This window comes from Truncatella angustata, assembly GCF_020726525.1.
Source record: "Truncatella angustata strain MPI-SDFR-AT-0073 chromosome Unknown BKA67scaffold_7, whole genome shotgun sequence".
Lineage (NCBI taxonomy): Eukaryota > Fungi > Ascomycota > Sordariomycetes > Amphisphaeriales > Sporocadaceae > Truncatella > Truncatella angustata.
In genome coordinates, this window is record NW_025763387.1 from 1,696,254 (window position 1) to 1,718,940 (window position 22,687).

At 49.1% G+C, this 22,687-nt stretch overlaps 8 protein-coding genes across 8 annotated transcripts; 1 reads left to right on the plus strand and 7 right to left on the minus strand.

The window, feature by feature from the left end:
• Nucleotides 1-364: 364 nt before the first annotated feature.
• BKA67DRAFT_575785 (P-loop containing nucleoside triphosphate hydrolase protein) lies at nucleotides 365-4,493 on the minus strand. The gene is made up of 2 exons (XM_046103527.1): nucleotides 1,634-4,493; nucleotides 365-1,578 (listed from the first exon to the last, which is right to left on the minus strand). The coding sequence occupies exons 1-2, from the start codon at nucleotides 4,219-4,221 to the stop codon at nucleotides 858-860; spliced, it is 3,309 nt and encodes a 1,102-aa protein (XP_045955291.1). The 5' UTR covers nucleotides 4,222-4,493; the 3' UTR covers nucleotides 365-857.
• An 843-nt stretch (nucleotides 4,494-5,336) lies between these two features.
• BKA67DRAFT_372704 (uncharacterized protein) lies at nucleotides 5,337-6,746 on the minus strand. The gene is made up of 3 exons (XM_046096497.1): nucleotides 6,517-6,746; nucleotides 5,714-6,370; nucleotides 5,337-5,481 (listed from the first exon to the last, which is right to left on the minus strand). The coding sequence occupies exons 2-3, from the start codon at nucleotides 6,350-6,352 to the stop codon at nucleotides 5,419-5,421; spliced, it is 702 nt and encodes a 233-aa protein (XP_045955292.1). The 5' UTR covers nucleotides 6,353-6,370; nucleotides 6,517-6,746; the 3' UTR covers nucleotides 5,337-5,418.
• BKA67DRAFT_372725 (uncharacterized protein) lies at nucleotides 6,006-7,268 on the minus strand. Its single transcript, XM_046096498.1, has one exon. It carries the CDS (start codon nucleotides 7,112-7,114, stop codon nucleotides 6,401-6,403), a length of 714 nt encoding a protein of 237 aa, XP_045955293.1. The 5' UTR covers nucleotides 7,115-7,268; the 3' UTR covers nucleotides 6,006-6,400.
• A 1,308-nt stretch (nucleotides 7,269-8,576) lies between these two features.
• BKA67DRAFT_372636 (uncharacterized protein) lies at nucleotides 8,577-10,017 on the minus strand. Its single transcript, XM_046096496.1, has 3 exons — nucleotides 9,708-10,017; nucleotides 9,243-9,553; nucleotides 8,577-9,184 (listed from the first exon to the last, which is right to left on the minus strand). Exons 1-3 carry the CDS (start codon nucleotides 9,888-9,890, stop codon nucleotides 9,010-9,012), a joined length of 669 nt encoding a protein of 222 aa, XP_045955294.1. The 5' UTR covers nucleotides 9,891-10,017; the 3' UTR covers nucleotides 8,577-9,009.
• Nucleotides 10,018-10,197: 180 nt separating this feature from the next.
• BKA67DRAFT_372625 (uncharacterized protein) lies at nucleotides 10,198-10,788 on the minus strand. Its single transcript, XM_046096495.1, has one exon. It carries the CDS (start codon nucleotides 10,623-10,625, stop codon nucleotides 10,290-10,292), a length of 336 nt encoding a protein of 111 aa, XP_045955295.1. The 5' UTR covers nucleotides 10,626-10,788; the 3' UTR covers nucleotides 10,198-10,289.
• A 1,339-nt stretch (nucleotides 10,789-12,127) lies between these two features.
• Nucleotides 12,128-13,868, minus strand: BKA67DRAFT_505775 (major facilitator superfamily domain-containing protein; the record flags this gene model as incomplete). The annotated part of the gene is made up of 2 exons (XM_046097122.1): nucleotides 12,128-12,388; nucleotides 12,438-13,868. Coding segments are annotated over 2 exons (1,692 nt in total), but the record flags the coding sequence as incomplete, so codon positions are not given.
• A 3,365-nt stretch (nucleotides 13,869-17,233) lies between these two features.
• On the minus strand, nucleotides 17,234-18,222 carry BKA67DRAFT_538801 (uncharacterized protein; the record flags this gene model as incomplete). Its single annotated transcript, XM_046100529.1, has 5 exons — nucleotides 17,234-17,252; nucleotides 17,300-17,512; nucleotides 17,562-17,662; nucleotides 17,719-17,923; nucleotides 17,969-18,222. 5 exons carry the CDS (start codon nucleotides 18,220-18,222, stop codon nucleotides 17,234-17,236), a joined length of 792 nt encoding a protein of 263 aa, XP_045955297.1.
• A 2,431-nt stretch (nucleotides 18,223-20,653) lies between these two features.
• On the plus strand, nucleotides 20,654-21,233 carry BKA67DRAFT_661739 (uncharacterized protein; the record flags this gene model as incomplete). The annotated part of the gene is made up of 2 exons (XM_046107872.1): nucleotides 20,654-21,167; nucleotides 21,220-21,233. 2 exons carry the CDS (start codon nucleotides 20,654-20,656, stop codon nucleotides 21,231-21,233), a joined length of 528 nt encoding a protein of 175 aa, XP_045955298.1.
• Between the last annotated feature and the right edge of the window lie 1,454 nt (nucleotides 21,234-22,687).

The window sequence follows — 22,687 nt, forward strand, 5'->3', positions numbered from 1 at the left end:
CTGAATCTCAATTATACCCCATTGCGCACCGAGTAGACTGGATGTGAGAAGTTGTGTTACCTGCTAAGATAACTGGCTTAAAAGTAAGTGATATTTCAGCAGACGATGATGACTCTTACCGTGCAAATGTTATCCTAAGGCAAACACAGCGGGCGAGCTGAATCCTTTTAGTGGAGACCTGACATCAGTGCCCAGCGGTGAGACACAATGGGTTTGGACACGGTATGTACTCGGCGAAACAGGCACAGAAAATATGATTTAGTATCATGACTTCTGGAATTGAACCCGAGGGAATACCTCGAGATCTTCAGTGGTGGCATGTTAGGAAATAATCACCGCGCACCATAATGATGATAAATATGACTAACCTAGTAAACTTTGCATGCTGCTCAAACGCTGTGCCGCTGCAGGCAATGCAGCAAAGGCCACACTAATCAACTGCCGGTCCTTGTGAAAACTGCTCAGTTATACGTCATCTCGTTGGGTTTTCTCGAAAGCAATAGAGTATTATTCTGTGCAGTTGTGCTTTGTGCTTGGGGCTGATTGTTGTCAATTATAGAAAGCCACAACCACTGACACCAAGTGGAATATTCTACCGAGCGGCTTGAAGGGACGGGATGTTTAGTGTGATCATCAATAAATCGCATTGCGCCTTCCGTCTATGGTTGTGGTCATAACGCCTCTATACCCATGCTTCTATCTGGAAGCGATATCGTTCTAACATGGATGCGGCTTCATCTAAGCCCAAAGCAATCGCTTTTAAAACCAGAGTTTTCACAAGAAATATCATGTCAAGTCCAGACCCTACTACCGGTCTTTGAGCTCGCATCCTTTTAAGCAATCCGTTTTGCCATCCTTCAATCCTCCTCATCATCCGTATCCTTGGGGTGAGGAGTACCCTTGGGACTGTTGAGCCATTCAATGTGTCTCAGGCGTCTTCTGACCTCCTGCTCCTTCAAATCCTTCTTGGTCTTCTTCTTCTTCTTCTTGGCACGGAACTTCAGAGGTATATTATCTTCCGCGCCACTGTTGACTGCACTGCTGACGTTGCTGCTAGCCGCAGTGCTTGCGACAGCACTGGAAATACCAGATCCGGGGCGGGACTCTTCAAGGGAAAGCATGGTAGCACCTCTGACAGTCATCTTGCCGTCATTGACGAGCCATTGCTCGTTTGAAAGAGCGCCAACGAACTCTTCGTTGTGGGAAATCATGACAACACCACCCTTGAAAGTACGGATAGCCATAGCAAGACCACCCATAGAATCTCTGTCCAAGAAATTGGTAGGTTCGTCAAGCACGAGCAAATGCGGGTTGTTCCACATGGCACCTGCAATGACGACCTTGACTTTTTGACCTCCTGACAGAGAGCCGATCTCATTGTGGTTAGCGATTTCCGGGTCTAGGCCGAGATCCTCGAAGTGCTGAGAAATAACCTTTGGCTGCAGGTCACGGTATCCCAAACCCTCACGAGACGCCTCGTGGTCATCGAATTCTTGGACAAGCTTATCGAATCCCCACTCCAACAATGTCTCACGAGAAACCTGCGAGTTGTACTTCGGGAGCATCAACTTCCATTTGCTGTAAGAGATTAGCGACATGATACCAATTGGTGTTGGCGATAGGGCTTGCTTACACTTCATATTGGAAGGACTTCTTCCACTTTTGTCTACCAACCAGAGCCTCAACCTGTCGTGGTGGGCTTCCATCGCCCAGTTCGATAGGCTTCTCCATCTGTGCCTTGTCCTTGTCTGAAAGAATACGAGTCTGCTTCATGAAAACTTCTCGGTCATCACCATTGGCGTACCGCCACTGAAGATACTGGTTGGGTGTTTTCTCTAGATGCATTTCAACGTGCTCCAAAGCGTGTTGCTTGATGTAACCAATACGCAGATTGGGATGTTTCTCTACTCTGCCAGTAGTAGGAATGGTCTCGCCCGTCAGCATCTTAACAAGGGTCGACTTGCCAGCACCGTTAGGACCAATGACAGCAATTCTAGACGACAGCGTAAGCCTGCATGAGCAGTCGGTGAGCTGGGGCTTGTTGGCACCCGGGTACTGGTAGGAACAGTTGCTCATGCGAATGATGGCTGCGCTTTGGGACTTGACACCACTCAGAATACCTGGTGGCGGGAACTTGAACTGCACGGTGGTTGCGGCGAGCTCGTAATAGGCCTTGGCCTCTGGTCGTACCTTGACGAAGTCTGCAAGGTTACCCTTGAAGTGACCAAGCTTCTTGCCGGGCTCATAGTGGTAAACATCCGTGCAAACATTGTCCAAGAAGCCCGAGTCGTGGGAAACGATAAGACTGGTAATGTCCGTGTGAGTCTTGAGATAATTCTCTAACCATGCGATATTGGCGACATCCAAGTGATTAGTAGGTTCGTCCAACAAGAGGACATCGGCCTTCTGAAGCATGGCTCTGGCCAGGGCAAGCTTCATCTTCCATCCTCCGGATAGAGATCCAACCTTCTCAGACTGTCGGCCCTCAGGACCAGCAGTGAATCCAAACTCAGCCAGGACCTCAGAGATACGATCACGACCCTCAGTAGCGATTGTAGCGTCCTTGCACATGAAGTCCAGGATGGTGATATCAGCGTCTTCACCCTGGTTGTGCTCGACGTAACAAGTTCGCAGAACATCCTGGGGAGGGAAACCTTCCAGCTTGCCGCCAGCAATACTCTTCATGAGCGTAGATTTGCCGGCACCGTTGCGACCGCAGAGACCGTATCGGTGACCCTTGAGGAGGCGCAAGTTTGTGTGCGAAAGAAGAAGCATTCCACCATAGGCAAGAGAGAAGTCGGCGTTGACAATCTCGGTCTCGCCATCATCTTCCTTCTCTGGCACGCCGTACTTGCGCTGGTCTTCCTGAATGAAGTGCTGCTGTACTGCAGCCCCAACAGGTTCGCTAGCCTCGTTCTTCATGACATCCTTCAAGTATGGTGTGAGTCTGTCCTCAATGCGGTGAACAAAGCGATGGTTGACATCCTCAGCTACCATAGAAGAGAGGTAGAGATGCTCGTCTTCAGCAAGAATATCAAGACCGCCAGTGGTCTTTCTCAGCTCGGCTTCGAGAACCATCCAAACATCGGCGGCGCTCACCTTCTCGATGACGGCCTCCTCGTTGCCCATGGCCTTGTCCATGACATCGAGAGCGCGCTGTGCCAGGTCGCGAACCTCAGGGAGTGAGGCGCGTCCCAAGACGCCCTTGATACCAGGTTGCAGTTTGGGCAAAAAGGTACGGGCTTCAATGGGGTCGTGGACCAACTTGGTCAAGTTCTCGGTGATGACCACACTCTGTCGCAGAACTTCTTGACTGGTGGAAGGGTTGTTGAGGGTGCGCTCCAAGAAGGGGGTAAGAAGTGCAAGTACAGGAGATGTCACGATGGCGACAAAGGTAGTCTGCGAAAGGGCGTGGATGGCCTTCTGGAGGGTTTGGGTCGAGGGATGATGCAAAGTCTCAATGAGCAGAGGGATTCTGGGAGCAACATCGTCGTTGGAGAGGAGCGTAGTGAGCGACGTCATGGTTGCGAGGGCTTGTTTCTCAACCTCTGCCTTCAAGTCGTGCATGTCTCCCTCGACGATGGGGAAAAGGGTGGCGAGCTTGGCGCCCATGGCCTCTCGAAGCAGATCCTTCTCATGGGCCTCCTCCTTGGTGCATCCAATCTCCATCTTGGCCTTCTCTGCCGTCTTCTGCATCAGCTTGAGAGCGCCGACTCGTCCCTGCCACTTGCCTGTCTTCTTGGACAGGTACGTGACGAGAGCGGGAAGCAGACCGACGACGAGCGCCTCAGCGCTCAGACCCCTGAAGAGCGCATCCAGGCCATATTGAGCAGCATCGCGCACGACGGCGCCCTTGTCAGACAGGGCATCAAAGGCGACGCCGATCATGCCATCCTGGCGAAGCAGGAAAGCAACCTCGCTCAAGCGCTGCTTTGGGGCGATCCTCTCGAAGAGGGCCCCCAGCAGGTTTTGGGCCGACTCTCGCTCAAGGCCGCTCTTCTTGTTGGCTGCTGCGCTTCGGACTCTGTTCAGGACACCGTAGTCGTAGAGACCCTGGTATCCGACGGTGGAAAGCAGCTCGTCGCAGAGAGCGTAGGCGCGTTGAACGGATTCGTCAGACGTCTTTGCATTGAAGATGCTCTCAAGGAGTTCGAAGAATGGCGGGGGAGGGGCAGAGCCCGATTTGGAGACCATTATCGGCGGCGATACGGGGTGAGGCATGGTGAAATGAAGAGAATGACAAGAAAAGCGACGAGACAAACAGAACAGAACAGAAGCACCTGAGTCTGACGGGAAGACTCACGCTGTGTACCAAAGATACGATCAGCAAGCGCCCAAAAACTGCCCTTTGTTCAGGCGTGGAAAAAGTGAGTTGTAGCAGAAAGGGCGAGATCTCACTGCGCGGATTGTCAGAAATCCTAGGTAATGTGGCGGACGACGCTTATCTGACAAGTGGGAGAGCCTGCCCCTCAGAGATTTTTTTTTCCTTATCTGTTTTGGTTTGGGGGAAGAGAAAAAAAATACCCCCCCCCCCCCGAAATCCCTTTCAAGCCTTTCCGCGCCTTTCTCCATCAATCCCATCCCCCCCATGCCCAAAAAGCCTGCATCTGCGCTAGTTCTGAATAAGCGCCTGCTGCAATAGGTGGCCTTTGCCAGAGTTACCCACTATTAAAAAAAGAACCTTTTTAACCCAACAACATTGACGGAGGAGACATGTGCTAATTCCCTGAAAGCTGGTACGAGAGTATATTTCCACCCGCGAAGGCTTTGCCACCGTACGCAATATCGTGTTACAGTAGTGTCGTTATGGTACAGTACGCTCCCCAAGTCAGTCGTCTCATGACTCTGTCCAAGTTGCAATCACAGCACGCCCCCGCTTCCTTTGCCGTGCCCGCTTACTGCCGTCATTTCATTCCTCCCCTATTGAACCCGTTGTGCGCACCAGATTCGTCCCGGTCCTCAACGCCAGTGCCCGCAGATACCTGCCCTGCCCCTCCCCCTCTCTATGTGTCCCTCTCTTAATGCCGCTTCCGGTTATAGTACAATACCTCATCTAAATGCCAAGTTCGTTCCCAATCCGTGCCCAAATCATTTCAAGTTGCTTCTCACACCAACTGTCTAACCATGTTATTGCCTTCAACTTCATGGTCAAGACGTCCCTGTTCAAAATGCCTCGGTTTAAGCAGTACTTTCTCAGGGAACTGAGAAAGAAACTACGGCAATCGGTCGAGCTTTCAAAACTATCCCACGCGTGAGAAGGTGGGACCCGAGCACAAGACCCAATGAACAGTATCCATAAAAGTATGTCTTCGTGAAGCTCGTCATTGGAATCTTCCTTCAAAGAATCTGGCGTACCATACGAGGACTCAGGATACTCTGTCCCTGGGGCGAGCCAACCTTCCGTTGGCGGCCTGCCGATCATGGCGCCGTTGTTGTATTGTCCCGTGGCATTGAAAGAAGCCGTCGGCCACGCATCTGACAGTAAATTCAAGGTAATGACTACACCGCAGAGGCTTCCCATCAAGGCTTCTACGAGCAGCCTGTGGCCTCTGGCCTGAGGTGGTTGTCCCCTCAACGCCATATGCAGATATAGGTGGCTGGCATAGACCAACGCATCTGACAGGTCTGTTGGGCTGCGATAGCTCGTCATGGCTTGATTGTTGAAAACGTCTGCGGCGTGGAATGCCAACGAGTTACCGCTGCGCGATCTGATCATTTCCTCGAGGTGACATAGCCTATACTCGACAAAATAAACGCTGTCGCTCATTTGGCCCCGCTCAGCTCGGAGACTCTCCAACTTCTCGAACTCGAAGGTATTTACAGCCTGCGTCGTTGAATAGATGATTTCAAAGAGCTCGATCGTTTCGCGGTCTCGAATGGTCAGCCGGTTATGACACCGGCCCAACGAAGAAGTGTTGAGCATCATGGAGCGCGACAAGAACCGGTCCTGTATGTCGAGAGCGGAGGCCAGCGTCGGGATAAATGGGAACGACAATGCACTCTGTGAAGCCGTAGCATAAGCAAAGTCTGCCCATGCCAGAGCACGCTGGAGCAGGGTGCTGTGTCGGAAACCATCGAGTAATCCACCGCGCATCTCAATCATTTTCTTCAAACCCATCAGGTGTGCTCTAGCTGCAGGGAGCGAACCTATGAATGCTTCAACGTGAACAAGGAGAGATACAGAGACGATTACCCCGTCTGATACCGTAGCGTTGTCTCTGCCTTCTAGGTTTAATCTTTCGTTAATATGCTTGAGCGCTTCATAGCGATGGAAGTCTATTGTTGTCATGTCATTCCATTCGGCCAGAGCGCAGTGCATTGCGGCAACAAGGCCCATGAATCCGTGAGTCATGGCCGGATCGACTGTGATCTGCATGAGCATTAGCCAGGACCCAAAATATCACATACCAGAGCTTGCAATGTTACTCACATAATCGAACCAGTCTCCTTGAGGGTTCATGGCAAATGACAAGGCAATGAAACTGGAGTGGTAAGTGCTGAAGTATGATGGCGCACCGTTGCTATCAAACCACTTCTGCACGAATTTCTCCTGTGGTGAGAGACAGACACATATCATCCATTTGAACAGCTTCTCCGTCAACGGCGTAGTCCGAATTGGCAAGACAGAAAACGAGGGCAGTTCAGCAGCGACCACGAACGCGAGTTCATTGGTAATCATGTCACTTCGCAAATCATCCTGAGTTCTCTCGATTTTGATGTCTTCAATGGGTCCATCGAAGGTCGTTGGCGATGAATCATTCTGCGACGAAATACTGTTCGGTGAAGCAGACTTCGGCGGCGTATGTGTTTGTCTATTGACCGGTGCCTGAGATTTTGTTGTATTTAATCGGAATTTTGACACCCGCTCTTTCTGCGAAGCCCTCTTCTGCGCCGGTTGTTTTATCGCTGGCTCATTTGGTAGCTTCTGCCTCCGTGCATGAGACCGTACTCTTTTCCGTGTTTCGTCATCACGCTTGATTGTGTTTACCGACGTTATGAACTGGAAGCCCGTGACTCCCACTGTTGTTGGCGAACCCATCTTGATCAGTCGAACATGGCCCGTAACAATAGTTCGGCGTGCAAACGGTTCAAGATCGCGTGTCTCTCCACACATATGGAGAAGGCGGCTCGGGATATTTGAAGGTGCTGAAAATAGAAGCGCCTACAGATCCCCCCAATTGTTTCCAGGGTACCCTATTGGCTGATTATGACCTCCTCGTCATGGTAGAGGCACCGCCTCGATTTTTATGCATGCTGAACTCACGAGTGGCATTTGTCAGATTCAACGGGAATGCAAGGATCGGGCGCTCCCCCATGTCACGACTCACGCTTCCCTGGACTCCGGGCTACCGACGTGTTTATTGATCCGTTTCCATGAACTGGGGCACATCAGCTCGGTAAGAAAAGCCAACGAATAGTGGATGGTCCCCACTAGCGGACGGTATAACCACCCCGAAGCTAAGTTAGCGAGGTGCGGTCTCACATGCTCCAAGGGTCGATTTATGACAACTTTCAGGGCAGTTGCCATGTTGGTTCATATGTTGTTTCAGTGCTGTAGTATTTACACTGCACTTTGCAATCCTTCCAGCCCATGGATTTCTCTAAATGAGGCTTTTAACATGTTGCCGACATATATGTAACAGCAAGGTTCTCCTTCCTTACGGGGAGCCCGAGCCAATCAGCAATATTCGAATCCCCAATATAGATCATACCCAGCACTCAATTTCAACCTACGATACTGCGAACTCGATTTGACCAAGGCAGGATGCTGTCTCTTCCTACAAACTGTCGATATTCAGTGTACGCTCAGGGGATGCAACTACAGCCGTCTGTGACACGCCAAGTAGTTACCCGTAACAGGGGAGGCCCTACGGTCATCTTCGGTAATGACAATCTCATTATCCCAATGAGGAATATTCCGGCCAAATGTGCCGTTGCGCTAAGAAGTGCACAGCCTCGCTCCGTGGTCGATTCGCGAATCGGCTATCGCTGTAGATCAGAGTTAATTTTACTTGCACGATTGATTTTGATAACCAATTTATTTCATTTAACGGGAACTCTACTATCCGCTTCTACCTGCATTCAAGCCAGGTCAAGTGCAAGACTATCGAACAGCAAAAGCTCACACATCGCAACAACCTAACCTTCAAGCGCTACGGCAAAGACAGCTCACGCGATCAACCGGTAGATTCTCGCAGAAGCAACACGAAATCATCACATCCCAAAAGCTATGGATAAAAAGGGTTGGCGGTCATTCATCTGTGTTCCCTGAAGATTGCAAACAATTCAATAAATTCCCAATGACGTCTCGTCCTGTCGATGGAAGCATACCAGCTTGCTCAGGAGGTGGCGCATTACATCACGTGAGAACTATCACCATTTCTGAGGCCAACAAAGATAAGTTGTGACTGGTAGTCTAGACATGCATTTTTGCAGGATCTTAAAGTTAAGCTATGCTCATTACTCTAGAAGTGGTGCAAGGAAACAGAGGCGCTCGGTTTCGGAATTTGTGCAACGGTGCAAGTTGACAGACAGCATACAGTTAATTGAGTCTAAGGATGCTACATAACAGACTCAGTTGTCACCTACCTCACCTAAAGTTCCGTGAACATCTATGGCAGAGCAGCCATGTTGGTTGCACCCTTCAGCCGCTGTGAACGTCCAAGGTGTCAAGCCTCAGGGCCACTGTGGTACAACTGATCCAACAATGAATACAATCAGCAGAGATAGGACTGGATTCGCGTCTGTCAATCAAATGGAAAGCGTATAGAGCTTGAACCTTACAAAATAGGTTGAACTGTGGTTTACGAGCAACAAAGGCACAAGGCACATTTGGAAGTATCAAGAAGAGATATGTCTCGCCTCCAGGGCGTAGAACCTAGACCCCATAATCCACAACAACGCCGCCTTTCGCTATGCAAATGCTAGAAGCCGAATACCCACAACGCCTCACTTCGTGCAAACAACCCCCATTGAGACCACTGCGCAGCGCAGATGAAGGAAGAACATCTAGTACCACGTGGGAGGTGTGTCTCGCCAGTGCCGAAGCATACTCTCGATGGCTTGGCGCCACTCCCACTCGAAACACTGACCGAGTTGGTCAGCCTCCTCTTGAGATGGGTCTCGGCCTCCCCACATCTCCTTCTTCCATGCCTCGTTGTTCGCATAACGAGGCACGAGTCCACTGCATGTGAACGTGAGCCGACCTGGCTTTCTGTACTTCAGGAATAAATAACACTTACTCGTCTCGTATCTTGGTCAGGCACAGCCAGGCCAGATTCCAGCTCCTGTTGGATTCCGGATCGTTGCGCACCCGGCGGACCGCCTCGTTCACAACCTCGGCGCTCAGGGGGTAGTTCGGCGTCAGTCCGCGCAGTTCGGCCAAGAATTGGTTGTTGACATAGTACGACCAAGCCGAAGTCATCGGTTCTTGGAACGCCAGCGCTTCCTCTTCGCTTTCGCACTTTGCCGCAACTTTTTCGATGCGACATAGTTCCGTCAATGTGTTTACGCGGTGCGTACGCAATGACTCGATGAGTTGCTGATTAGAACACTAACCCGGCACCTCAAGGTCAGTGTACATTCTTCACATATCATAAAATGGGGGTTGACAAGCAGCATTATGTGACTGGAAAGGAGAAATGGTAGGGTAGCGCTGAGGACAGGGGCAGGATTACGAAATAAAACCCAGTATGCAATTGGCTTACTCGGTTCTTTTTACTGCTCTTTGAGTTACGACTGGACTCATCTGAGCGATTTGAACGAGACGACATGGCCGGTTGGAAGTGGCAGGACCGTGATGGTGACTGTGAAAACAAAACGAGGTTCACAAGATCGTCCGTTTGGAGTCTGAATGGTTCGACCCTGACTATGTCGGCCTTCGAGCGCATACGATACTTATAGTATGCCTGAGCTTCCCTTTGGAATTTTCGAGTTCTCAACCCAATAGGGTTGTGTGAGTTGGTATCAAGGATATGCTCTGAGGACTTGAGCAGAGATTGGAGTTACGATTCTGTCTGGCTAAGTTTTGGCTGATGACTAGATAGGATTTAGCAATCGACCTATCTATCCACAAGAATTTATCTGGAATACGTGAGCATACCATCAGGGCCTCAAGCTCGCTGTTCAGGGACTGAAATATAGAATTATATTGTCGAAACTAATAACTGGCTGATCGACATCCAGTGTTGACATATATACTTCCGGATCAAAGCCAGCAGTGAATAGCACCAGAATGTTGTTAAATCTGACCATACGAAATTTAGAACGAGTGAGCATCAATAAGAACACTACGAAACAACAATATTGAGATTGTATTGTGACACAGCTGAACGCTGACATACATTTTTAAATATATCCTGATGAGCAAACAGAACTGAGCTGCACCTACTATGATGTCTCTTGTTCGATAGCACATGCTGACTATGCAGCGGAGGCTCCATCTTGACACTGACCAGCTCCTGCTGATGAGCATTGGCAATGGAGTCATGGAGTTGAGGCTGAAAGCTATGCTGTCCCGGAAGCTTGGTGTGCCGTTGAGATGCATGCAGCTGGGAGGGACAATGGAGTAATTCTGATTGTGCAGCAATGGTAGCCCGGCATGGTCTATCTATCATTGGTGGCATTTTCTTCTAACAGAAATATGGTGCTGACGTGCAGTATTTTGGGCAAAGCAGGCAGGGGTCGACGCATGGAGCAGAGGTGGCATCTAAAGCATTTGGTAATCGAAGCTTAACATGTATGAACCAAATGATCCGCGCGCGGGATAGCTGTTCATATGCAACCAAAGTCGGGCAGGCCGTAGGTAACTCCTGAAAGACCCACTATCCGTGAGATCTTAGGCGTATAGGGCTGTGCCTGCATCTGGTGGTTTTCGGGACGCCTCTCACCTAGTGAACCCACACTTCCGAGGACGCTTATGCAGTGACTGCGTCTGGAAGGACAATGTAGATGCCCCCGCAGTTAGATCTACTACGGACACTACTGCGTGCCACCCAGCTTCGCCGACAGAGAGCTCCTGCAAAACTGACGTTGTGCAGCATACTGCAAATCTGGAACATGCTGGATTATATAGTCATTAGCAAGCCGAACATCCACTTTTGGATTGTACCTTGACAATAGACGGACACTCGGGCGCAATCCACAGCGACAGTCAAGATCTATAGAATATGCCTGTTGACCTGCCGGGGTCCGGACACTCCATGGTGCGATCACGGTGGATTGGGAGGCCTCTTTAAAAAACAATCATTCTGGAGGGTCATCAGTAATAAACACGCTCGTGGAAGCTCACGAGGTCGCTGTGAAATGACTCTGGAACGAAGTTTGCTGAGTTAGACTTGTGGCATTGTTGCCGGATGTTTCTCTTCCAGTGGTCTTAGTGCTGATGGTAACTGAACTACGCCGAAAAAATAGCTGGCTGGAAGGTCACCAAGCCAAGACCTTGGCTGTTAATTACATTGGTCAATGGTGACAAGTTCGTTCAATAAGCCAATACCGCACGTCGTCTGTGACAGCTTGTTCCCTGCCACTTTTCATACTTGATCCGTTGTCCAAAAACCTGGTCCAGGAGGCTATTGTGCTGTCTACTATTACAGGATGACTGTATTGGGTATGTGGGCATTTGACTTCAGCTTCCCACTATCAACCTTATTCCGATTCGAGCACCACCCTGGGCCCAACGAATAGGGTTTGAGAGTATAACGCCCATCAGGATATGCAGCCCTGTGACAAGTATTGACGCTATACTGGGGCCTCCAATCCAGTAAGTTATAATGCTCATTCGGGCGGTGGTCCGGATCCTGGTTTCATGGAATAGACATGATTCTAATTTTTTTTTTTGCATTCCCGATCTGATCTGATCCAAGCATTCAATGCTGAAGTCATCTTCAACTCATCATTGGCGACTCCACGTCATCACTCAATGCTCAATTGGGAGATTCTTGCATGGCATAGGCGCCGCCATGCTCTTGGGATCCTTCGGCATACTATGGCTACGGTGGCGTTCCTCATAGGTGCGCACTTCCCTGCTTTGATGGTCTTCCATGACATGTTCCAGGGTTTGTATTAGTAACAAAGCGCCGGGGTCAGTCACTCAATACCTGGGAGCTGCTTCTTCGTCATCAGACATATCCTCTTCGTCTTCTTCATAGCCATCATCAGTGCTCTCCAACCCTTCTGCGTGGATAGCATAGCTTCCTAGCCACCCAGCAAGTGAGATACCTGCAAACAGGCCCCATGCCAATGCTTCTCCTTTGGGCTGGACGTGTACTGATAGAGAGAAGAGACTTCCGGATACGAAGGGACCAAAGCTTCGGCCTGCTGCAGACAATGTTTGAGCAACACCTTGCAATGTTCCTAGACTAGCATGGGATGGCGCAGAGTTCGTAATCTGAGCGAGTATTAGCAAGTAGGAATCATGACACAGCCAACAAGCTTACCAGTAACATGACACTGGATAACCCTCCAACAGCGCATATGTTCTTGATGACCAAAATGATGCCCAGCTCTGCATATAGCCAGATTTTGCTGCTTCCAACACCAAATGGAGGCGCAGAGTCCTTGTACCCGACCCATGGCATTAGCGCCATGCTGATGGCAAGCCCAAGCAGCGATCCTCGGTAGGTACCCAGATTCCCCAGTTTGGCCTTGATCGGCCTGAATGCGAAAAGTTGGAACAAGATTGTGAATATGCCCGCGATTGATAGCGAAATGCCGATGACATCTGCGGGTAAACCCCGGCCTGTCGGCTTTGGCCCGGACGCAAAGAGCGGGTATAAGCTGCTGAATGAGATGTTTGATACTTGAAATACGAGATACGTGGTCAACAGTAGCAAAGTGGTGCGGTTGAGAAGCTGCCGCCATGTCGCAGCGTCGGACGGACTTTTGGCGCCGTCTTCGTCGTCGTCTGACCCAAGAAGTCCACGTTCCTCGTTTTCCTCGTCTTCTTCTTCCAACGTGTCTGTGGTACCATACACTGTTGAGCGGTCCCGCCGGCGCTTCAGTTTGTTCTTGGTCCTCTTTAGGCAAGAGCATAGAGAGCCAAGCTTTTCGCGAAAATCGAATGGCTTGCCCTTCTCCTCCAGCGTTTCGTCAAACCAGATCAACAAGACAATGACACTCGCTGCAAGTAGAGATGAGCCCAGAATGTTGGGGGCGAGGAAGGGGTATCTGTCGCCGGCTACCTTGCCCACCAACAAGCCACCAAGGGCCGGTCCGGTGATACTGCCCAGGCTGTAAACCACTGGCAGCCACGTGAAAGCCTTGCTCTGGTTGCTCCGATCCGTCAACTCCCCAAGGCAGGTTGGCACAACTGCTGCATTGCCGTTGAGCAAGCCCATGGCCACGTGCACAAGCACAATATGCCAGTACTGTGTGCAGAAACCGAAGAGGGCGAAGCACAAGCAAAGCAGCGATGTGCCCAGAAGCATGACGGGTTTCCGGCCGATGATGTCAGAGAGGTATCCCCACATGAGATTCGTCGTGAGCTGCGCCAATGCGAATGAAGATGCAAGCAGACCAACGTATACGCCCACTTTTTCACTGTCTACTCCCGGAAACGAGGCAACCATCTCTGGTAGATAGGGCGATATCGAATTCAAGGCAGTCTGCTCCGCCAACGAAAGCAACGCGAGCAGCGCTAATTGTGCCGCTGGCAACGGTGTGGCCGAGTGATGCTCGTTGCTCGCAACAGACTCCCCAGAAGAAGAGCCGGAGCCGGAGCTACGGCCGCGGTAGCCCGCTGTTCTCGGTGGTGGTGTCGGAAAGGTTTGGTAGTGCTGGTTCGTCGATTGTCTTCGCAGGGCACCGGTTCGACCGCGAGAAGACCTCAGAGTCGGCAACGGTGAGCCAGCGCGGAACGAGCCACGAGACGTGTAGGGCATGCGCGCCGGCGGTCGAGCTGACCTTCGAGTGTCCATGTCTGCTGTATCAGCCTGTCCCTTCACTGCAGCAGCCAATTGTCCCGTGTGCACCATGGAGAGCTCTGCAAGCTCCGAGTCGTCGCTCTGGGCATGAAAGTGCTGCCGTAACGTGCTGAGACCGTATCGTCAAATGACGATGCTGAGGTTGACCAGATGTGGAGAGCCGGGGACGGTCGATATTTGGACGCGGGGGGTACGTCACAGGTACTTTGAGCGATAAAGTCTGGTCACTAACCATAGACCTATTTACTGGTGACGGGGTATCCGTACACGCGATTCAATGCCTGGACTACTCGATCTCAGTCTCGCGCCATGCGTACAACTTTTTCATCAATGACTCATTGCCCAAGATAGCACCAGCCTCGACACGAAAATAAAACAATACAAGATAAATCAAAACGAGTGAATGAAGATGGGAGGGGCCAAAGAAAGCCGAGAAAACTTCGCGGATGCTAATCCACTGCTTGCCCACTCCCCAGCCTTCCAGTTGCAGTACTCCGTAAAGAACAATGGAAAGCGTACGACGCAGCGCGGCGTCAATGCAGCAGGCGGGGAACTGCAGAAGGCTTGGCGCCACGCGGGATAGGGGGGAATACTGATGACCCACGCAATTGGGATGTGCTTCTTTTTGGCTGTGGAGTTTTGTTTGGACATGTCCTCCGTTCGTGGTACAATAATCTTCCAGGCACATCCTATCACCGCTTTATCGCCGAGCTTAAGAGATCCGACATTTGCTCCGTCTGCGCTCTTTGATTCGTTGCGAATGTCTCTCATTCAATTGCCCGCTGCGGCTGGTCCGCCATCATCAAGAAGATCCAGCCCATCTACGACGCGGAAACCGTTCACCATTCGATCCCAGCTCTCTCCACAGATTCCGCTAGCGGCGAGTGTGCCTGTTTCCCCTAACTAACCTTAGTTAGCTTGTTTGCTTGTCTACAACATTTCCTGTCAGCAACTGAAGGCTGGCACATCGTATTTTCCGACAGCCTCTTACCTTTCTTGATGTCCTGGAAACCGTACAATAATGCTCCTAGCCATGGTATCGAGTTTACTCATCTCCGATTTCAGACGATGGATGGCCTGTAATGTTCCAGTACCTGCTCGCGCGTAGAAATCTCGCTTCGTTCGAAGTCTGCTAAAATCATGCGCATGTTCCCAACGTCTGTCTCTGAGTAAATCCCTGGAGGCCTAATTGAAGTTCCTGGACCTGTACCTGAAGACGACAACTCTCCAAAAAAATAAATTTCAGATTCCAGTGGGTGTGACTATCAACAAGTGCTACGTCAAGTGACTCCTTCGTTACAGATATTTCGGGATCGTGGTCGGTGAAGTCTGGCACAAAACTCGTATTGTCTCGTTCTAAAGAACTCTGCAGTGGCCTCTCGTAGCTTCTAAGTACGAGCGCTCCGGCTTTGTTGTTAACTTTGTGGCTTGTGGCGAAAGATGACTGCTGGCCGCAAGATGTTCCACTTGAGATCCCTGATAGTGTGCGACTTTGTCTATCGTCGCTGTGCTTGACCCCGATATCCGCTGATGTTGATACAGCTGCGCCTACTTGGGGCCCTGCGCCTAGATATGGTCCGATTAGTGATCTAAATAGAACATAGGTAAGCTTTGCCTACTGGGATAGATCAAAATCCATCTGGAAGAGACCTATATTACCGGTTTATAATTACCGAGCGGTCTGTCCGTCGCACACATGATAGAATTTTAAGAGTGATTATCGTAATGAGATGATTGTATGAGACTCCTCATGTCCTAGCCGGAGAGTACTAAATCTCGGAGATCAACATAAGTCTTCCAGAGTCAATGCCAACTCACAAAATCATGAGACAGTTATATCTCCGCGGCCTCTCGCACTCGCACACCATACACGTTACCAGAGTCCAAAAGTCTGTCCAATCCCAGAGCAAACTGGCCTTTGGAGCTTGAGCATAAATAGTAATGACTGGACGCTATTATATCAAAATGCACACCACCCTGTGGAAAAAGGCCATGTGCCCGTCTCAGACGTCTGAGTTAGACATAATAGCGTTTAATTTGCAATTTGAGATACCATACATCGTGTGAGAATGGCTCAACTACTGTGATACACCGGACTCGCACTGCCGTAATGGAGTCACGTTCTTCTTACTCATGGCTACCAACACATGTATACGCCGTTAGAATGTCGTGAACACCCCCATTGGAGTGCCAGTCAAAGACAGCATCTCATTTTAGTTGAGTTCTGAAGCAGTACCTACTTATTGATAAGCTAGCAACGAGATGTAACTCCATCTATTATGGATTTTGACGGGTTTACACGGGGCAATCGGATCGATTTTGAGGTTAGACACTCAAGGTCAATGATCTAGTTTTTTGCCCATGATCAAATCCTGCTCTGCAATAGTCGTGCCGCCGAATACATTAAGCGGGTTGGATCTTAATGTGTTCTAATTTCTCGTTCGGCGTTTGTTACTGCACCTTCCAGTGCCTCACAGGTTGACTCACAAATTGATTCAACATTCTCAGTCAGATTCTAAATATCAAACAACCTCAACTGTTTCCAACAACAAATTAAGCATCTTAGATAAATGGAATAACGCCAGACTCATAGGATAGTTACTCAAATGTGATAAACCAATGCGTCCTGGTGGTCACAAGATCCCAAACTTGTAGATGCTAGCACTCTTTTTCCTCTTCTTTGCTTTTTTCTCGTGGTCACGACGTGAGAAATGAGAACGGGGTACGTTTGGGCTAATACTACTTTACTGACTAGGGTCTACTAATGTACCACGCACTGCAACAAGAGTCGTATCAAGTCTATTCAATTCGCGAGAAAAGTATCAAATTTCGAATGGTATGTTATCACTCAAGTTCAAACCATACAAGGTCCCAGATTTGAAGCATTGCACGACCATGTAGTGTAAAAGAGCTTTCAATTCATCGTTCACGTTCCACTGATATGTGGAAATATGTTTAGGATTTCTTTACTCCATTGCCGTCATTCTTTACCGATGATTCCTTTATTACCAGCTGCATAATATTACGCGATGAGCAATTCGTCCCAATGCACAGAACCCCTGCTGTGGATTTCATAAGATCAACTGGATTTCACCTTTGATATTGCACTAGTGTTAAACAGTGTCCGCCATCCCATACGTTGGAGTATCTCTGGGGCAGTCATAACTATCCGATCATTTGTTGAACCTATGCCGAAGGCCACCATCACTGGCAGGCATATCAAATAGTTTGGCTTCGGTGACACATTGCCCTTAGACGAGGTTGTGTTACTACTTTAAATGATCGGCTATCGTCCATCATGCGAGATTCACTCAGCGAATCTTATATGCGCTACAAAGTTGTTAGTGATAAAGCTTAGTATATCTATAGCAACTCACTCATAGATGACCTCGGAGCCGCGCCAAAGACAAGTCCCAACCCAAAGTTCGAAATTCACCTTCTCGGCATAACGTGGATCATTCGTCTTCATTGTAATAACAACTCTGTGTCTATATTGTCTCGGATCGATTGCTAGAGATTGTGCTGTGTCTTTGAGGGCTGTCATAATGTCATCGGGCCCAGTCCGAAATCCACGTGTTTTACATTCGATCCTGAATCAAAGTCAGCCAATAGATAATGGATATTTTGTGAAATACTCACATAGCCGGCGGTTCATCAATGGTTCTCAGCTTGAAGGTAGATTCAATCTGTGTGCCCTGCGATTTACCAAACTCCATGTCGATACTATCTTGTCCACCACCCTGACTGAAACTTTAGCTCAACATTCATGTCCAAATTATCTTTCCTCATTACTTACAACAACACTTCCCGTACCGAGACTGCCCGACCACGCTCCTTCGGTAAATGTTGTCCAATTTTTAGAGCCAGCCCCTACTGCCATTGTTGCCACATTAGGGTTCATCACAACTCTTAGGCGAAACCCCTCCTCCAACTGCGGTGGTGGTAATGATAAACCAGGGTGTAACGTGCTCAAAATATCTGCAGACTCTCTGGACATAGGCCTGCGAGTCTGTATTAGTTATTTCACCTTTTCTGTATAATTTTACACTTGCGTCGTCTCTTTTTCGGCTGTCGATTGCGGTTGACTTGCTGCCCACTGCTTCTCAACGGCGGCCCACCCGCTATGTCTCCGCTCAGCCCCCAGATGACCGGATCCCAACGCATAATGTCCAGCGAAAAAGTTCGTATCCCAATCCGTATTCTCTTCTAAAGGAAGTGCAGGCACTAATGGCGGGAGTTGTCCTCTGACTGTTTGCTTATGCCACAGAGATCCAGGCGCAATATTATCCGCCGGATTCATGGCTGATGGAGGGACTCGGCACCAACTGGTGACACTATCGCTTCTGCAATTCTGCAATTCTGCAATTCTGCAATGTTGCAGTGTTCAATGATGCAAGAGCCCGCGCGAAATTTTTGAAGCCATATACAACTACTACTACGGGCAGCGGCTTATGGGTCAGACCGTTGTGGTACAAACGGCCTGACTATGCGTTGGCAATCGGCGCAACTTCTGACCGCGCCATACTAATTCGGACTGTTAGATTATGGTTGATTCCGAGAATTCGCACTCGCCGACAACTGCGGTCTCGGACAAAATTGTTGTAATGACAAACATGAATACATTTTCCGTACTTGTAATTTATCTTGAACGGAGCATCGACTGTTGAAAAATACTTCCGAGCCTTGTTTGCTAATGATGCTTGACTGGAAGAAGTATTCAACGACGAAGGTCAAGCTATCGGCCGAAACAGATCTGCTTCGGGTATGGCTCGCCGCCATGAGGATGCAGTGCCTGCATGTCTTTGGGGACGTTTGGGACATTGGGGCTTCTTTTTGGTTGGGGGGGGGGGGGGGGGGGGGGGGGGTCGGTCGCAGAACATTACATCGCACTGAGAGACTTTCGTCCGCCGGCTACATTTGTAAGTGGCGCCGACTTAACTGTAAGTGGATTCAACTTTCGAGCTTCTCCTAGACTAGTCTAGAGCAAGATATAGCATTTTGATTTCATCCGACACGGGTGGACCTGTAGAATGTCCTCCTTGTTTAGGGAGTATCTGACTGTTCTCTGGCTCAGGATTGGACAGTCCTGACGGCTAGTTATGTACAGTATAGTCTATAACCTTACGATAATTACAGAAGCACTAAGTTAGTGAAGCTTGCGAAGCAACAGCCATGTATCTTATCCAGCATTTATTTTCATTCCACCAAAGTACAGCCCCCTAATAGACTCTGTGTTTTGCTCAATGCCGCTCTTATTCAAACCATCATTGTAGACACATGCAAGTATGAGGATGTCGTCATTCAATCGGTTTAAAAGCCGCGGTTGCTTTAGCTTTCGCTACTATGTGTGTAGTCATGGTAGGTGACGGGCTTCTTCAGCCTATTACTGAACTGCCACAAACGCGTATTGAAGCGCGTATTGAGTATAATTACCATATTGGTCTTAGCAACTCAGGGATGCTACCTCAAGGTTGAAAATGTAGGTTCGTGATGAGAAAGCAAGCAAGCCCACGGTTTGTGCATGACCTCCTATATAATGCTAGTATCTAATCCTTCCGTTAACTAGCATACCATCCTCTTGTATTAAGTCGGAACCTAGATTAAATCGTGGGGACAAGGTGGATACCTCGAACTACAGAGTATCGTCGCCAATGTACGGATCCGTACTATTAACACAACAGCTCGCAGGAGGTCCGATCTTTGCTTCCTTACCGAGGGACATATTATAGTACCGCAGATAGTCCTAGCCGGAATGCTAATACTGTACTGCAATGTTTCTTATTGGATGAAGTCGCTTCGATGTTGCTGCTGCTCCAACGAATACGAGCTCTCCTGAACCACGCTTTGTTCGTTTGCATTGCTGATTTCTATGCATTATTCTAGGTGAGGCTTATGGAATCGGATTCGAAGCATATTTTTGACCGCAGGTCTGAGCAACCAAAATGCGGTATATCCGAATGTGGACACTGCGCATCAGAGCTTCAATTACCAACAAATGCTTTAATAAGTCTTTTTGCTTCTCTAGAACGTTTTAAACGAATATTGGTTGCTCGAGCTTGCTCCTAATTTAGGTTTGGTGTATTCCAAGATCTGATCTTTTTCTACATTGTCAGGTTTATTCAACCTTCTTTTGACCTCTCAACCTACGCAATAAAGCCCGTAGTTTCACGATGATAAGGTATGCATCATGATGTAAGATGCGCAATGGCTTGGCTTGCCCGAAGCGGTCCAAGAGATAAGCGAAGCCACACCGTCGAGCCCTTTTATTCCGTAATGGTGGACGGCATGCCTCTTTCAGCCTCTCAAAGTAAAAATTGGCATGCATGATGGAATTTACAATGTCAAAGTCCCTGCATATGCGGTTTACGATAGGGGTCTTTGCCCCGGCTTTCGTCATAGGTCGTCGCTGATTGGTTTTTGTGTCTCAGCTGCGAACCCTCATTGGTTGTGGGGCTACGTCATTCGCAATGATCTACAAACCAGCTTCCCCAACACCATCACCAAAACCGGTTTGCGAGATGGACTGTCTCATCGCAGCTGCAAGGGAGCATGGCAGGGTCATCAGGTCAAATAGAGCAGTTCGCCCATTGAGAGAAGCCGAATATCCGGAGTTATTTTTCCAACAACGGTGAACTTTTTGCCATACTCTGCAATTCCAAGCCTTTAAGACCTAGTAAACTTATACTCCACAACCGCCAAGACCTCACAACAACCAATAACCAAACCTCAAAATGCCATTTTTCTCCAGTCGCAAGCCCGAAGAGGAGGTCGTCGAGCCTACCCCGGTCTACCATGAGGAGCCAAAACGCTCTCATGGCCTTTTCGGCAGCAGACGAGAGCGCTCGCCGTCGCCCTCGTCCACAGTCCGGACCTCCACAACATCCCATTCGCACCAATCTGGTACCTCATACCATACCTCGCCAAGCACCCATGGTGGCGGCGGCGGCGTCTTCCGCAGATCGACTGACGCGAGCTCAGGCCGGAGATCCCTGTTGTCCCGATCGTTCGGACACGGCAACAACGTTGAGATGGACCCGTCGATCGTGCAGGCCCGAGAGCGGGTGTTGAGCGCCGAGACTGCGGAGCGCGAGGCTGACCGCGCAATGGAGGCTGCTCGACTCCGTGTAAGGGAAGCTAGGGAAGAGGTTAAGAGACTTGAGCTTGAGGCCGCTGAGGAGGCCAAGCGTGCCAAGATCAAGCAGTACCATGCTCGCGAGGTCTCGAAGCGTGGCAAGCAACTTGGTCGTACGTATCGCTGACAAATAACTTCTCATCTTCATCTGCTAACATTTTCCAGGTCACGATCTGTAAACGACCTTCTTGTCTAATTTGGTGTGAAAGATGGCAGTTATGATCTACGACTTATGATATCAGTTTCACCTGATGTATTATCCTTTTAGCGAAGCATATGATTTTAGTTGCCTGGCGCTTGGTGTGTATAAATAGGCCATAAATATGATATAATATCCCTTAGGCTTCGATGATTGTACCGTTTCTTGCATGTCTCTAGCCATATACATCCAAACTCCAAGCAGCTCAATGTAAGCATTATCATCGCATCCCTGCGGTTGTGTTGTTGATGGTTCACCTGATCTATACCTTAACGTTATGGTTTCCTCTAATACATTTCGGACAGAACAATCGCAGACTAGGCCTCTTCTGTTCTTCGGCTACCATCCTTTTATCGTTTTGACACAGCGCGATGCCATAGTGCGACAGTTCAGCTGTCGGAAACTGGGTTCTTGATAGCGCACTGACCGAATCAGACGACTTTTCTATGACCTTGTTTGTGTCGGCACCTATAGGTGGTACTACAGGTCTATGAAAAGGCTCGGGCGATGGTGCTGCTGACCTTCGGAACCGCTCCGCATCACCTATCCTGGTGTGAAGACCAAACAACCATCTAATCGACGCCATTCTTGGACATCTAGTGCGAATAAGGCACCAAGCTTGAACTTTGTGAAGCTGACCAAGCTTGAATTATGGTATTCAACTCATCCTTTGTCAACAGACAGTTGTTTGCAGCGACTCAGGACATATATACAAAGACTAGCATGATTACTTCACAAAGAAGTAGGAAATTGGCCATGACCAACTATAGTTTTCCGCAATGGCACATGATAGCCGCGGCAGCTTTCTCAAAGATACATGTCTTACTACCGGACTATGTCAGATCAGTCAAAGTATTGATAAAGGCGCCAAAAGAAACCGTGGATGTTCCGCGATGGAGAGCTCCACTCACTTCACTTAAGGGACTTACACAGTTTGAGAAACACGATGAAAGACCTTGGGCTACATGCCAGCGGCTAAGACAATCACCCACAGGCACCATGCTATAATTCCTGAGAACTTGTCCAAAGAAGTCGTGCAGTTAAATAGCTAGTCTAGATGAAAGAACTCATAAGACTTAACCCAAATTCCGTTCAGTGCCGCATAGTCAAGATATCTTGGAAATAATTGAGTTTACCATGTTAGCATAGTAGAATGTCTACGACAACAAACGCTACGGTCAATGGGGATTCCTTCAGAAGGCGTACCTTCGAAACCAGAATCATGAAATTGGTGTCATAATTGGAAGTCATGTTCTTTTGTATTCATTCCATGCATGCTCCCATCATATACATACTTGTACAGATAGACACACAAGTATCCAACACTGGTAGACCGCAAATTCACGACCAGGCGGCTGGGGGTTGGTGCATTTGGTGGGGTTTCCCAGCATACCAACGTCATTTTTGTCGGGAGCAGCCGACGCACATGATCAC